Below are 15,149 nucleotides of genomic sequence, written 5' to 3'. Positions count from 1 at the left end.
TTTGTTTCTCCCTATATGTATTTCATACAAGCCTCCTTTACTGACGTTAAAATTAAATAATTTTTTTTTTAATATACAAGACTTAAATAAATATAAATTATAATACTAAATCAAAACTAAATGTGTGGAAATGAAAATTGCGGTTCCATATCGGATGTGACACATCAACTACATATTTCAGAGTCTCGAAATTAGTGAGGTAAAATTTAATGGTGATTACTCGAAATTGTTCGGTAACCATACTTATTAATAATTGTAATATATAATTTATTAATAGCAGTTGCTTTTCTCTCACTCCGTTGAAGATTTGAGAGGAATTCTTCAAATCCATTAACACTAAACTCGCTTAATTTGATATCTAAGGTTAACTATTAAAATGCTTAACCGATTTTAGCAAAATTTAGCATACTGTTTCAAAATTCATTTCTGACAAAATTAAATGCAAAACAAAAAAAAAGTTTTTACCATTATTTCCATTTTAGACCTATACGTGCTTTTTTATGCTATATTAACTATATATTTGTGTATATTTACGAAAACAGAAAGTTGTACATAAAATATTTAAAATTCTATACATGCTTAAAGAATTTATTCAGATATATTAATCTGGCAACATGCAATGCAACCCTGATATTTGCGTTAACCAATCAAAACGAAGCTTCTAAAATTTTCAATTACGGAAATGTAATTCTTCCATGAAACGCACACAACGCCAAGCGTTTGGTCGAAATTGGATTTCATTCGTAATTTGACCGAGAACGGTTTGTGTTTGGCGTAAAATTATTACTGTTGTTGCTACGATTTCCATTTTAGAAAGAAAATAGTTTAAAGTGAATCTAAAGTTAGAGTAGTTCTGCAAGTTTACTGAAAGCAGTTGTAATCAATTGTAAGTTTAGTGATAGAACCACAGATTCATTGAAATTTTATCTGCAGCAAAAATAATTTCCCAGTTTTTTTTGGTAAAGAAAAACTGGTTTTATTTTGAATAAACAATGTAATTGCCAATGAATTGAAATAATTGAATATTTGATTTGTGATTGTAATGTTTAAAATGAATGTTTTCTAGAATTTTCAGTACTTGGTACATACACAAATTTATCGATTTGTGTCAGCAAACACATCGGATCAGACGACGAATTCACTAGTATTGTGTCAGCCAACATGGCGGACGACGAGCAATTCTCGCTCTGTTGGAATAATTTCAACAGTAATTTGTCGGCTGGTTTTCATGAATCGCTTTGCCGCGGTGATCTGGTGGACGTGACGCTAGCGGCGGAAGGGCAATTTGTCAAAGCGCACCGTTTAGTTTTGTCTGTATGCTCACCCTATTTTCGCAAGATGTTCACACAAATGCCGGCCAATCAACATGCTTTCGGTAAGTGTAAAATTTCACTATTGAAGGAAGTATTAATAATAATACCTATTTATTCCTTTAGTTTTTCTCAAGGATGTGTCTCATACAGCATTAAAAGATCTTATACAATTTATGTACTGTGGAGAAGTAAACGTAAAGCAAGAAGCTTTACCAGCGTTTATTAGTACAGCAGAAGCTCTTCAAATAAAAGGCTTAACCGATGTAAGTAACAAATGTTTATAACATTAAAATATGGAGAGCACACAAAATATTCTGTATGTTCAAGGCACGCTTTTGTTTTTGCGCCATTTTTATATAAATATATATGTAAGTATGCATGCAACCCAAATGCCTACATTTGTGTTTGTGTATGTGTATGTATCTGCACGAAACTGTACCCACCCCATAATATGAAAGTTGAAACTGAATGCAATACGAAGATGCTTGTTGAAACAGAAATTGAGACAATGTGTGCTTCTCCCCACATTAATATGTATCGTAATATGTAATAGTATAATAATACTATTCTTCTTTAATAGAGCGATCCTCCACCATCGCAATCGCCAGCAGAACCTTCCACACCGTCACCTCAAATTCAACAGATATCTTCGCCTCGCGTCCGCCAACGAACATCAACTTCTCGTTCGTTTAAAATAGAGTCTGTTGATGATTCTGGAGATGATAAGCAAACTCAGATTGTCATACAAACCACGGCGGCTCCTGCAGCGCAGCAAGTCGTTGCTCAACCGCAAACACAACATTTGCAGACTCAAAGTCAAACCCATATAGCACCTCAACAAATCGCAACCACCGCCACCGCCACCACTACAACCGTTGTTACGCATAAACGACCAGCGCGAAGTATTGGAAGTGGGCCCCACATTAAACGCACCAAAAGTACAATTGATCCGCTTGATACAACTGATGTGTCGACCGGATCCCAACAAATAACTGTGCAAACAGCTGTTGTTGCTGCCCCTGCGCCTGAGACTAAAACACAAGTACAGCAACAACAAAGTGAGCCGGAATATATAGACTTGCCAATAGAGTTGCCTACGAAATCGGAACCAGACTATGCAGAAGATGCTGGTGATGTAGATGGAGGCGAAAATGAAACCACTTATGTAGAAGATGATTCTTATGGAGAGCTTAGGTATGACGAAAGCTATTTTACCGAAAATGACGATACACCTGCAGGTGCGACGACGGTACAAACTGGAACAGGTTCAGGTGGTGGTGTAAATGCAACAACATCAAAAGCTTTGGTGAAACAGCAACAATCGTCATTCACCGATGCCTCATATGTGGATGTGGCGGACCAAGGAAACAGTGACGCACAAGGTTGGTTGAAAATACATTTCGTTTCTAGAATGTAAGGAAGTGGTATAACTGCAACTGAACTATTAACTAAGTATTCTGTATTGTTTTTATCCACATATTGAAATTGTTCTTAGTACAGTCAACATTTAGTTCATGGTTCAATTACATTTATTTCCACGTTGCGTAAAGTCGGCTTAAAGAGGGTTGGATCGTATTAGAACCGTAAATATGCCTTCGTTAAGATGGTCTTTCACCAACAAAATATATACTTTAATATTTATACATTTTAAACGTATTTTCCAAAGATTTCGATTTTATTTATAAAATTGTATTGTCAAATTGGCGATACAACGGTCGAAATTCGGGTTTTATCTATTGCAAGAGTATGTGAATAATTTAAACCGTGGTGATTCTGGTTTGGTTTAAACTCTTATCTAGTGCAAGATTTTGTGAAGAATTAGAACGGTCGTGATAACTTTTTTCTAGTGCAAAAATTTTGTGAAAAATTTAAAATTTAGTGAACATTATAAGGAGAATTGTAGTGTTGAAGTGATTATGGAAATTAAAAATAACAATGTCAAGAAATATTTGTGGTAAGTCTTAAAATTTTAATTATACTTTATGGGAAATTACTTGATTAGTATATTTACATATTTAATACATGTTAAATTTTATTCTTGTATATATAGTGGTTTTCATGCCTATAAATCCGATTGAACTAACCCTTAAGTAATTTCTTTGAGTTATATTAAATATGTACTTAAAAAATTAATGGTGCAAATATAAAGGGATCAGTGCGAAGACTTCTAATTTGAAACTGATGTCAGATGTTGTTTGTTTATCAAACAACGGCGATACATTATTGCCGAATCTGTTGCGTCATTTTGACATTAATTAAGAGAAGAGATAAACGTTGAGTTGGAGGTTCAAGCTAAACTTGTAAAAAATTTTAAAATTAATCCAATTTTTTTTTACTGAGGATCTACACGATTCATATCTTACAAATACGCATATTTTGCTATCGACGCAAAACCGAAAATTTTGATAAAAAATCGCTGGTATTTAAATTGAACTGAACAAAGTGAATATTAATTGCCACTACGAATTTTGAACTTACGTTCAGAAAGGATGGCAATTTCGTGTTGAAAAAATTATGATGAATTGCGTGAAATTGTTGATTACTGGAAAAAGGAATAAAAGCGAAACTTCCAGAAGTATTAAATTATGGTCTGATGACTTGTTGCATTTTACAAACGAAGTTAATTCAATTGCTAATTTTTATAGCACATTTAAAATTTATTACTAATCTTAAAAATTTATCAAGATTTCATTGAAATGGGCTATGTTCGTAAATGCATCATGACTTGCAGCATAAGCAACAGTAGCAACATTGCAAGTTTGACGTTTGATACTTATACAATTTGCAGATACAGTTTGCATTTTTGAACGCGTATAATACTAAAATGTAAATTTTGCTGAATCTAACACTAGCTGAAATTTGTGAGCAAAGAAATGATAGATTTTTTTTTAATTTAAGAAAAATAAGAGTATTGAAGTCAGTGTAGGTATAAATGTTTGTCTTTAAAAAGAAAAATACCTAAAAACAAATCGTTTATTAAAACAATAAAGCCGTTTCCCGAGGTCACAACTTTCTTCCACAATACATTTTTTTCCTTCTACCCGATTTAAACTCGTCCTCCATATTCAACCGTACTCTCAGCAATAACTGTGTCTCTGCATTACTGAGATTTTCTCTAAAAATTTAAAAATAATAATATATACAATTATTATTAACATAATTTAACTAATTTTCAATACAAAAATTAAAATAAAACAGTTTTGCACTTACTTTTCCTAAGACATCGTAGTTAAATGCAGTAAATAATTTTTTGATAGAAATTATGAGTGACAGATGATAGAAGTGTTGTCTTTTTGAACGCTTGATTATTGCAGTGCTGCAATATTGGCATTTCTGAACGTTCTGTTTGTTATGCAATCGTCATGATGCGCGTCATGATGCATTTACGAACATAGCCATGGTTTGAAACTGATCCACGCTAAATCTCTGTGGGACTCTGATTTTGAGCCATCTACTTGTCAGCATCTGTTACAACATTATCACAGCTGATTTAGACACTACAAAGGGAAAAAAATGTAAAAGGTTTTTTTTAAAGCTATGAATCTAATTTCACCTGAAAATCGACTTAACAAATGAAAAAATTCATCCACTATTTCTATTATATAGCAAATATTTGAAAAAAGACTGCTTTTTTTTTCAAAATACTATATGAGGCACTTGGTTCGGGTTATACAATGCATCAAATTGCCAGTTTACAAACGGACTCTTGTCTCACAAACCTGGTTTTAGGGGTTGAGGAAAGACGAAAGGACTATACCTACCGTGTTCGGTAGCACGCTATGTAACGATATTTTCGGAAATTTGAATTTTGTTATCTATTATTTGTAAGCAATATGCATAGCAAAAAAGAATATTTAAATAATTCCGGCTAAGTATAAAAACAGGACACTTAATTCAACTATTTAATAACACTTAGTAGTGTTAAAGACAATGTTATATGTATGTATATAGAAGCGATGATACATTTACTGTTTTAAATTTCAAAAAACTATTGCGGGGCATCTCGACAGGATAAAATTTATGGCATACTAAGTGTCAAATCTATTGCTATTGCCATTGCCAAATCTGTATGTGGGCATTTGTTATCATAACATAATAACCGTTTGCGCAAAGGCGCAGGGTAGGTAGGTTCGAGCTGATGTAGCGCATGTTTTGAGCTCTTGAACTGTTTAAATCTTTTATGAAAATACAAAAAGGATAAAGATCCTTTTTTTCTGGGGCATAATACGATAATAAGAAAAGGGTAAAGATCCCTTTTTTACAAATGTATTTCTGGGAAAATAAGAATTCATATTTTTGGACTACTATATAATAATTGTGACATGAATTTTATATACCAATTAAAATAATAAATTTAAAATGAGAAATGATTATTTATGCTTGTATAAGTTTATTAAATTTAAGACTTCGCTCATTCCATAATTATTCTGTAAATTAACAATATTAAACTAAATATCAATTCTTTTGAAAAATGTTATTTTGAAAATGTACTTTATTTTATTTTTATAATATAACACAACACAATCGTCTTAATATTCGCTCTTCTAAATTTTATGTTACCGAAATGAAAATGCCGTCGGCATATGTGTAAATGGGATATGTTGCCTCTTCGAAATTTTCATAGAAATGAAAACTGCGCTGTCAAACTGCTGAAGTGGCAGCTTATTGCTTACAATATATGGCAAACTAATTAGTTTACCATAAGGCATAGATTTTATCCTGTCGAGACGGCCCGTTACGATACATGGCAAACTATGTAGTATTCTATATCTAGTAAGCTATGAGCAATGTGGAGTCTCCACAGACAATGTGCACGGCAATGCAGCTAGTATTCTATAAATTCTATCGTGTCGAGATGCTCCGTAAGAGAAATGTAAAATAGATATTATTAATTTTTCGAGTCATATGTACGTTGGTAATTGTTTTAGTTCCTTCATTGATTATAATAGGGGTATTCTCTTGCTCTTGCAAGATTGCAGATTGCAAAAATACTACACCGAAATATACAAGGGCACGAGAGCACCCATTGAAGAATGTATTGACATATGAGCGACTGATTCAGTCAATTTATTGTAAATGACTATTGTTGTTGGCTATTGTGAATTGGCGCACCTTCTGCATACATTTTTAACAAAAAAAAACTGTAACAAAACTTTATAATTTAAATAGAAATTATAAAATCTAATTAAAATTTACCTTTCTCAACAATTTAACGACGTAATATGTCATTATGTAAAATGGCAACTACAACAGGGTTGCAATTTTATTTTTGCGCGACATTGCACGCAAATAAACATGGGTTTTGGTCTGACATATTTTACAGCCCTTGCAAATATTTTTCTGCGTGTGTTTGTTGTTGTGCTGTTGTAAATCTGCAATTCTTGCACCGTGCACCGGTTTTTGCAAGAGCAAGAGAATACCCCTAATAATTTTTAATAATCGAAATTGAAAATAATACTAAGGTGTACGAAGCAACTCTATGTACCATGGCAACCCTAGAGAGTTTTTAGATGTATGTTGTGATTTTTGTGTTTTTTGGGAGAAATTATAAGTTTTGCTAATAAAAATGATTTTCGTAAAAGTAATACAATACTGTGATGATACTTATTATAAATCCTCTTGCGATAAATTTCTACAACATGGTATAAATTAACTTCATTCGAGATGTTACTTTCCACAAATAAATTGTCAATGCTCAGGACGCGTATGTGCCTACCGATTTCAGTGCATTGGAAAAATCTGTTGTAAGTAGTTTTTGGGTTCAAAAACTAGAAAAAGGTAATATAAAAACGTGCATTTAAATAAATATACACAACCATGTGCATTATTTCGTGTTAAATATATATGAAACATATAGAGATGCGCAAAGGATTGAATTTAAAGGGGTCAGTATACATTTAAATAGTAAGTCCAATTTCGACATGGCTTTGATTTTTAAACCATTTATATTCATGACAGTTGTAATTCATTGCAGTTCTTTATACCTAAACCATCAATGTCCTAGAATAAATCACAAAAAAAAAAAAAAATATACATCAACAATCTCAAGATAGTGTTAATGTTTTTACCAAATTATCTGGTTAGTGACGGCCCCTTCGCTTGATATCAGGTAAGTTAATTAATTTTAATCTGTTTAATGTACATATATTTCACACATTTTAAAGCATTCGTCAAGATTACAAGCTGCCTATTAAAATTTTGAACAGTACTATTTTAGCGTGCCAGTTTTTATAACTTATTCTATAATAAATGATTAAAAATGATTGCTATTGCAAATTGTGAACGTCTTTTCATTCCTAAATTGTTATAAAATTATTATTTTTGAAAGTATTGCCTTTTTTTTATCATATAATTCAATATTATTGTCATTGTTACACAGGTGAAGATGAAGTGAAATTCATACGAAGTCAGAAAAAATATGCCCAGTTAGTTTATAATGGATTCATATACAACAAGAAGTTAACTCAGGCAAATGGACAAACTACATGGCGGTGCGTAGATCTGTTAAAGTTACGTTGCAAAGCTGTCGTCATTACGAGAAAGAATAAATTAGTTGCTGCACGACGTTCCCACAATCATGAAGATCATGTACAACGTATAGGTCAACGGCCTTTATATAAAATAGAGGAAGATCTCAGTGAGTTTATCGAAATTAAACCTGAAGACCCGAAACTTGAAGAATTCATGAATGTTTCCAACATCGAGATCTGTACACAGAAAAGTGGCAAAGAGTATAAGTTATTTGTCCCGACACCGGCAGTACGAGCAGCTACAACAGTTTGGCCTAATTATCAACCAGAATAAGATGTTGTGTTTTTGGTAGCATAAACCAACTTCTATATAGGTCTAATTGTAACTGTAAATTTTAAATAAAGCTAATAGGTAAATAAAACCTATACAAAATAAGTTGCTGTGGTATATATTCATAATTGTAATTCTTAGAATTTTTCTGATATATAGTAAAATCATATTTTGACTTAAATATTTGTATTTTCTGATTTGTTTTATTGCAGATACAGAATTAATGTTTATTGTCAGTCCCTGGGCTACACCTTGCCTAGTGCTACGCAACTTTATGTATAACTGCCACAGTCGGAAAAATAGCAAAGAATACTGGCGTTGCCATAATTACTCAAAGAAAGTACAATCAGAACGGTGCCGTGCCCGTTGTGTGCTGGAAGATGGAAAATTAAAGTCTGAAACTGGTGGATTGCATAATCATCCGCCTCATACAGAAAAAATCGAAAAGATGATTGAACGAAACCGTATGGTTGAACTTAACAATGGTGGAGGGAACGGTCTAGGTTATAATATAAGCAGAGGAAGTGTTGAACTAAAACCAAATCGTCGCACTTATCACTTGCCCATACGAGTGCAACAAGAAGCGGGAGATGAGCTCATCGAAACATCAATTATGTTAATAAATAATAAATTTGACACCTAGTTTTTATGTTGTATTGATATTATCTACATAAAATATAGACTTACATACATATTCGGGTTAAATTGAAAACAACCAAGATTTGACTCATATAATATTTTATAAAATTGAGAGTAATTGTGTTGCTTATTTAATAATAAGAAAATAGTAACGCAAATATTTAACAAAGTTATAAATAAATTACAGACACGTCGCCAAGGCTAGGGGATAACGAAACTTCCGAAGTACCTTCTGATAACGATGTGGCTCAGAATCGAGTGAATTATCGTTCAAGTTTGAAAGGAACTTACCAACTGGTATTGGATGGTTTTCCTTATTCACGACACCGAATACGTGGTTGCACAATTTACTGGCGCTGTGTTCAATTTCGTCCCTTAAAGTGTGTATAAAACAGTATAAACCTTAATTATTCACATTGAAATGTATGCATTTATATATTTTCACACATTTAAAATTACAGATGTAGAGCAAGAGTTCGAACTAATCCTGCCGGAGATCGTGTTTCGATTGTGGACGAATCCCACAATCATCCTATCGTTCGAGAGCGACGTAAAAAAGGCACACTTAAGTATGTTTATGAGCAACGAAAGCTGGAGCGTAGTTGCAGTTTTAAATAGCAATATCCGTGCTGTGAATAATTTTCATAAATGCAAAAAGCATAAAAAATTTTGTTTTTCGTTACTAAACTTAATCTGTTGTTTTTTTAAGAGAGTGTGATGATAATATAAACATATTCAGTTATTTTAAGCAACGTTGAAAAGTGTCTGCATACCCAAAATTTATTACACTCATATCATATAATATTCAATATTTTTATATTTTAGCAACATCTTGTAACTCTAACACCTACGCAGGAATTGTTACGCCTCTAAAGTATAATTACAGAGGTCAATTAGTCTACAACGGTTACACATATTCGATGCATTCGGAGAACGGTAACACTTGTGTGGTTCATTGGCGGTGTTCGGCGTATACAAAATTTCGATGTCGTGCAAATATAAAAACCCGTGGCAAAATGTTAGTCTCTCTGCGTGATATACATACACATCCTGCAAAAAATCCACTTAGTTGTAGCCCCATAATATTCAAACAGGTTTAATGTGCATTTTTGCATACAGCAACGTATTTTCAAGAAATAAAATTTAAAATAACTGCAATAAAATTTGTGTATTTTACTTTAACACTTTCCAACTAGTGATAAATTTATTTTCCATATTATTAATATTTATTACTTTCTTTTCAGTTAAAAAGCGAACGCTTGTGAATATGATTTCTCCAGTTCTTATGTCACAACAACATCAACAATCGAAACAAAAAAACACTTCAGATAAAAAGCCATACAAATCATTGACGATATATACAGTTGATGGTATGCCTGTCGTTAAGTCATCATATTCGGAAATTAAAACTGGCGAAACAATTTTGAAAACGTCGGGGAATAACCATCACTTAACTAAGATTGGTAAGCCCCGTATGTTCGGAAAGTGTGTTACTTGCTTGAAGAGAACACATAAAAACCATGCAGCTCTCTCCAAAATCACCACGTATTGTCCACAGTGTCCCGGTGGTGTTTGGATGTGTGAAGATTGTTTTGATAAAGCTCATTAAATAATTTGGAAATAAAATTAATTTTCTATTTTCAATAAACCTTAAAATATTTCCATATATTTTTATTTATTCACTATTTTTGAAACTCTTTCTCACCAATATTAGAAAACAGTAACTGTCTGAAATATATCAATGTATTACTTTTAGAAATATCTATCGGAAAAACAAAACCATTTTCTAAACTCTTCTGTACTGTTTAATAATATTACAATAACATTGTCTATCCTTTGGTAATCACAAAACAAAGTTGTAGCGGTTAACTAAACTCCGTTATGGAAGTTCAAATTGATTGTCATCGAAATCATCAAATCGGAGGCCCAGAAATCGTGTTGTTTCGACGGGGTCGGATCAAATGGAGAATGGCGTTAGATGGGTGGGATTCGTTGGAGAGAGGACCAGGTAAGAGATGAGAGAAGATAACGGATGCAATGACAACAACAGACGGGTGTCTATTTAAAATTTAACGGCTTTGATGACAAAATTTTTCCATCAATCGTGGAAATTTGAAAATATATTCACATTTATTGCAATTTTGCTATAATCAAATACATATACCCGTTTTTTTTTTTAAAGATTTATGCGTCGAATTATAAGTTTTCAATACACAAGGATTGCAAACAATTTTTCTCATATTAGACGTATTAATTTCTATTCTACAGTTTGTTTTAACGAATCTAATTTGGAGAGACATTGGGCAGAAATATGTGTTCGATAGTAGACTTATTATCCTTTTCCATTTTTCGTGGATATTTTTTTTGTATAAAAGAATGATTGTGTTTAGCATGGAGAACCTCGAGTTGCGAATTTTTTGTCGTACGTACTCTTGCCCTGCATTTGGTGGTAGATCGTGTAGAACAAATCCACTTAATACCTTTAGAATTTTCCATGAACTTGACATATTGATAGCCTCCATATACGAGTTTAACGGATTTCCTTTGTCCAGCTGTGAAGTAAAAGTTTTGACTGCCAGCTTTAGGTATTGAAATGGGTACTAAAATGAAAAATACATAAGTTTATAATGAATTAGTTGTAGGAAAATTTTGTTTGCTTGGTTTAATGATGTTGCACCTGAGCGGCAAAACTTGTAAAAAAAACTTATTTGCTATAAAGTAGTTATAGATTTTATTCAAAGAACTATTTTAAATCGGCTTTAGAAAAAAGCAATATTTTTATATACTCAATATAGTACATTTCCTTCAAAATTTTAAAGTTAAAGTTGGAGTAATTGTGTGCCTACAATATGTGTATATTGCGCATATATGTATATTCCACAAATTATTTCTTTAAATCTTTTTTTATGACGATATTAGGCTCTTCTATTTCCGTAACATCTGCTACGATTTCTTCATATTTTAAGTGCATTCCTAATTCAGATACATCGATTGGGTCCGTGGTTGTGACTCCTACCGCATCTACGCTCGAACTTTCTGTTGTCGCCACTTTCTTATCCTTCTTTGGTTGTGCACTGACAGTCGGTGGTATCCTACGTGTACGCTTTTTACGTCGTACGATTTCTTCATGCGTATGGTAGCGGTTAAGTGGCATAACTATGTCATTAATGGTATAGACACGTGAACGACATTTTTGGTTCCACCATTGATTACAACGCCAAAATTTCTTTTCCTCGCCAGTGGCTAATTTCAAAATTTTTTCAAAGATGAATGGTTGGCCCCCATATATGAGCTGCACCCGTCCTCTTGATGTGGCCGAATAAATAGCAACACTGCCTTCTGGAGGTGAGGTAAAAGAATAAATAAAAATATAATTATTAGTGGAAATTTACAATAATCAAAAATAATTATAATACATATAAATAAACTCTAAAAAGAAATACAACTTTAAGAACATACAATTTTCTGAATGTTTATTATTTATATTTGTAGTTTTCTTATTTTATTTAAGTTAAGGTTTAAAGAGATCTTTTCAACTTCTTCAGCACGCGCAGAGAGGGTTCATGATTGTGTTCAGGTTTGGTAAGGCATACTCTGAACAGACCATTTGGTTGTTTTGTTGTTGTGATGCGAGCGTTGCATGGCTTCATACCGACACGTCGACTGCGACAATTCCAATATGTTGTATTACCACATACATTATTTTTGGCGTAAGTAAAGTGGTTGAAACACAACAAAGATTTACCCCGTTGTCCTGGTATAAAACAAAGATTCATTTTCTTTTGAGTTAGAACCAATGATGATATTTTATCTTCTCTACCGTCGTCTTTATTCTCTGTATTCGTTTCGGTTGCAAATAGGCTCGCTAAGTTTAAGGATGACTTGTTATCTGCAAAGAATTGAACTGTGGTTAATGGGATATCTTTAACTGTTTAATATTATATGTACTTAAGGTCATTCTGATTTTTTGTTTTTTTTTTGCAATATTAATTCATAATATATATCTACAATGATTGAGTTTTTGGATAATTGACTTCTTTATTTTGTACTATTTATCAACTTGGTTTTTCTTTCAAATTAACGTGGCAGCATTTTATCAAATTGCGGCGGAAGAAGGGATACATTTGTTATGGGCGGTAAATAGAGCGCTCCTAACTGCATTGGCTGGAATTGTTGTATGTGCTGTAATTGGGGCAAACATTGGAAAGAACCAATAGGACGAGTTGGTTCTAGCTGTTGTGCATTATCCGTTATTTCATGTTCTCGTTTCGGTTGATGTGTTAAAAGATTTTGTTTTTGCATCAATTCCAATTCAGCAGCTGTGTACATTGGTTTATGTGTATGTTTCGCTGACGTTACATGGATTACATCCCCGGTGAATGTGTGTTTTGTTACAAGTCTGGCACGACATTTCGCCTTATGATACATAGAGCATTTCCAATCTCGAGAAAGTCGTCCGTCTCGAACTTTTTCATTCGGGGTATATGTATTATATTCATGAAGCACGAGATGAGTTCCTCGACGTGAGCGAATATATTGCACCGGAAGATTGTTGTCTGCTAAAATAAAACAATATAGATGTTACAATAAAGGTAGAAAAGAGATGTGTTACAAATGTTGATGTATTAGTGTTTGATTTTGTATTTTATTCTATTTATGTATGTAAGTTTATTTGGTAGGATGATGTCACAAAGCAGTCTTATAGATATCTTATTACAAGTTAAATAAACCAAATTTATTTATTTACTTCATTATTACTTTCTCTTAAAATTTTGCTGTTCTACTGTGTGATTATGTTTCCGCCGTAAAATTAAAGCCAATGTATCCTTGCGTATAACAGCACGAGCGCGACATTTGTTACGAAAATTTGCACACTTCAAATAATATTTGCTCGGAGATTGTGATCCGATTACAAAACGAAAGTTTTCTATAGTTGTAAATTTCGTACCGATGATGAGATCATTTTTAACTGAAAAAGCTAAAGAAAAAATAAATAAATACATATTTGTATTAGAAATTCAGCGTTAATTGAAAATCCTTTCTATGAAAAATTTAATATGAACAATTGAAATTGTATAAATTTCATTATTAAAACTTCTTTTTAAAACGTATTCCACTTTGTTTTATTTCTTAATGCACCCAAATACATAACTTTTTATATACACATATTTAAAACAACTTACCTTCAAATAATTGGTGAATGATTATGACATCGTTGACTCAGTTTAATATTACTTTGACCTGCTGTGATGCAGCGCGCTGGACAACGTAATGTATGGCTACTATTTTTACTGCACACCCAGTTTATTGTGGAATTATACCTTCTTTCCGCTGTATACATATACCCATGATAAAGTAGATTGAGGCCACCACGTCTGTTTCGTTTAAATTGAAAATTTGTTGCTATCCAAGATCTGTTAACACCTGTAAGGTTTTAAGTTTATTAGTCACAGCAATTAGAAGAACAATGTCTCCAATACACATAACACGTTCAAACACCGCTTATTGCTAACATACTAAATTTATTTTCAAGTATTCACTAAATAATTACACATATTTATAAATGGTTATGATCTCCACGCAACGATGCAATCTGATCACATTTTGTAATGACACGCGCGGTGCATTTTGTGTATTTGCATCGCAGTTTTACACATTCCCAATAACAAACATCCTTTATTCGACGATTTAATGTGTATGGCTTGCCGTTGATAGTTAGCAAATTGTTCCCGCGAACACTTCTGGTAAAGCATACATCGAGATCCTCATATTTTTGTTTGCGCTGCTGCAATTTGTTAATTTCCGCACAAAATAAGCCATTTGAATTATTAACTGGTCCATATTCTGAAAAAAGGAAACGAATTTCCATTTACATATGTAGCAAAACTTATCCAAATCTTACATATAAAATAAGTAGATTAACATTGAGCATTCTTAATATACAATAGTCATAAATTTTACAATTTTGTGTTTTTATTGTTATCAAAACATTTCTATAACATTTATCAAACATCTTTTTTCATGAATTGTAATATAGAAAGCTGCAAAAAAAAATGTTCCAGCAAACATTTTTAACACACTATTTAGGACGCTTTAGCAATCAACGTAAATAAGTAACACTGTACTCTAAGAAACATAATTCAATATCAATAACGTATTAAACGAAAGATTTACACGTTTGTAAAATGTAAGTATTATTTTTTTTAACTTTATTATTTTCAGTTTTAGTATTACATTTCAAATCTGAATCTTTAACCACGCAAATTTTTCTGATGCACTATAACAAATAATTAAGGTATCGCTGACATTTAGAGTTGCCAAATTTAAAACACCAATGTTTCCAAGCCTTCTTAAATTTTACTTAAGAACCATTATAGGGGTAAGTTCAGAGAGTGA

The 15,149-nt window shown here is 32.4% G+C and overlaps 2 protein-coding genes across 29 annotated transcripts in view; one reads left to right on the top strand and one right to left on the bottom strand.

Annotated features, from left to right (window-relative positions):
• Positions 1–711: 711 nt before the first annotated feature.
• LOC105222830 (modifier of mdg4) overlaps positions 712–15,149 on the top strand; it is a 33,681-nt gene continuing 19,243 nt past the window's right edge. For 20 of the 28 annotated variants that reach the window (XM_011200337.4, XM_011200340.3, XM_011200343.4 and 17 more), the window contains exons 1-4: positions 717–886; positions 1,067–1,375; positions 1,437–1,576; positions 1,894–2,695. In XM_011200337.4, the coding sequence (XP_011198639.2) occupies positions 1,162–1,375; positions 1,437–1,576; positions 1,894–2,695 (1,156 nt within the window). In that variant the 5' untranslated portion in view covers positions 717–886; positions 1,067–1,161. Of the gene's footprint in view, positions 887–1,066; positions 1,376–1,436; positions 1,577–1,893; positions 2,696–7,692; positions 8,196–8,326; positions 8,834–8,940; positions 9,134–9,214; positions 9,446–9,578; positions 9,904–9,997; positions 10,420–15,149 lie in introns of those variants that run through there. The other 8 variants (XM_029548898.2, XR_852446.4, XM_011200345.3 and 5 more) reach the window with 8 other exon arrangements.
• Positions 11,500–15,008, bottom strand: LOC105222829 (uncharacterized). The gene is made up of 4 exons (XM_011200318.4): positions 13,937–15,008; positions 12,702–13,731; positions 12,358–12,642; positions 11,500–12,092 (listed from the first exon to the last, which is right to left on the bottom strand). The coding sequence occupies exons 2-4, from the start codon at positions 12,709–12,711 to the stop codon at positions 11,638–11,640; spliced, it is 750 nt and encodes a 249-aa protein (XP_011198620.3). The 5' UTR covers positions 12,712–13,731; positions 13,937–15,008; the 3' UTR covers positions 11,500–11,637.

The sequence above is a fragment of the Bactrocera dorsalis genome, chromosome 2 (genome assembly GCF_023373825.1).
Source record: "Bactrocera dorsalis isolate Fly_Bdor chromosome 2, ASM2337382v1, whole genome shotgun sequence".
NCBI classification, from domain to species: Eukaryota; Metazoa; Arthropoda; class Insecta; order Diptera; family Tephritidae; genus Bactrocera; species Bactrocera dorsalis.
Note: the sequence above shows the minus strand (reverse complement) of the source record. Positions and strands in the feature narration are given on the sequence as shown.

What these genes read in the sequence shown, in the direction of transcription:
- LOC105222829 (XM_011200318.4), bottom strand. An exon ending in AACAACAAAACAACCAAATG is followed by an intron (nt 12,093 to 12,357) that starts GTCTGTTCAGAG and finishes CCTCACCTCCAG; the next exon opens with AAGGCAGTGTTGCTATTTAT.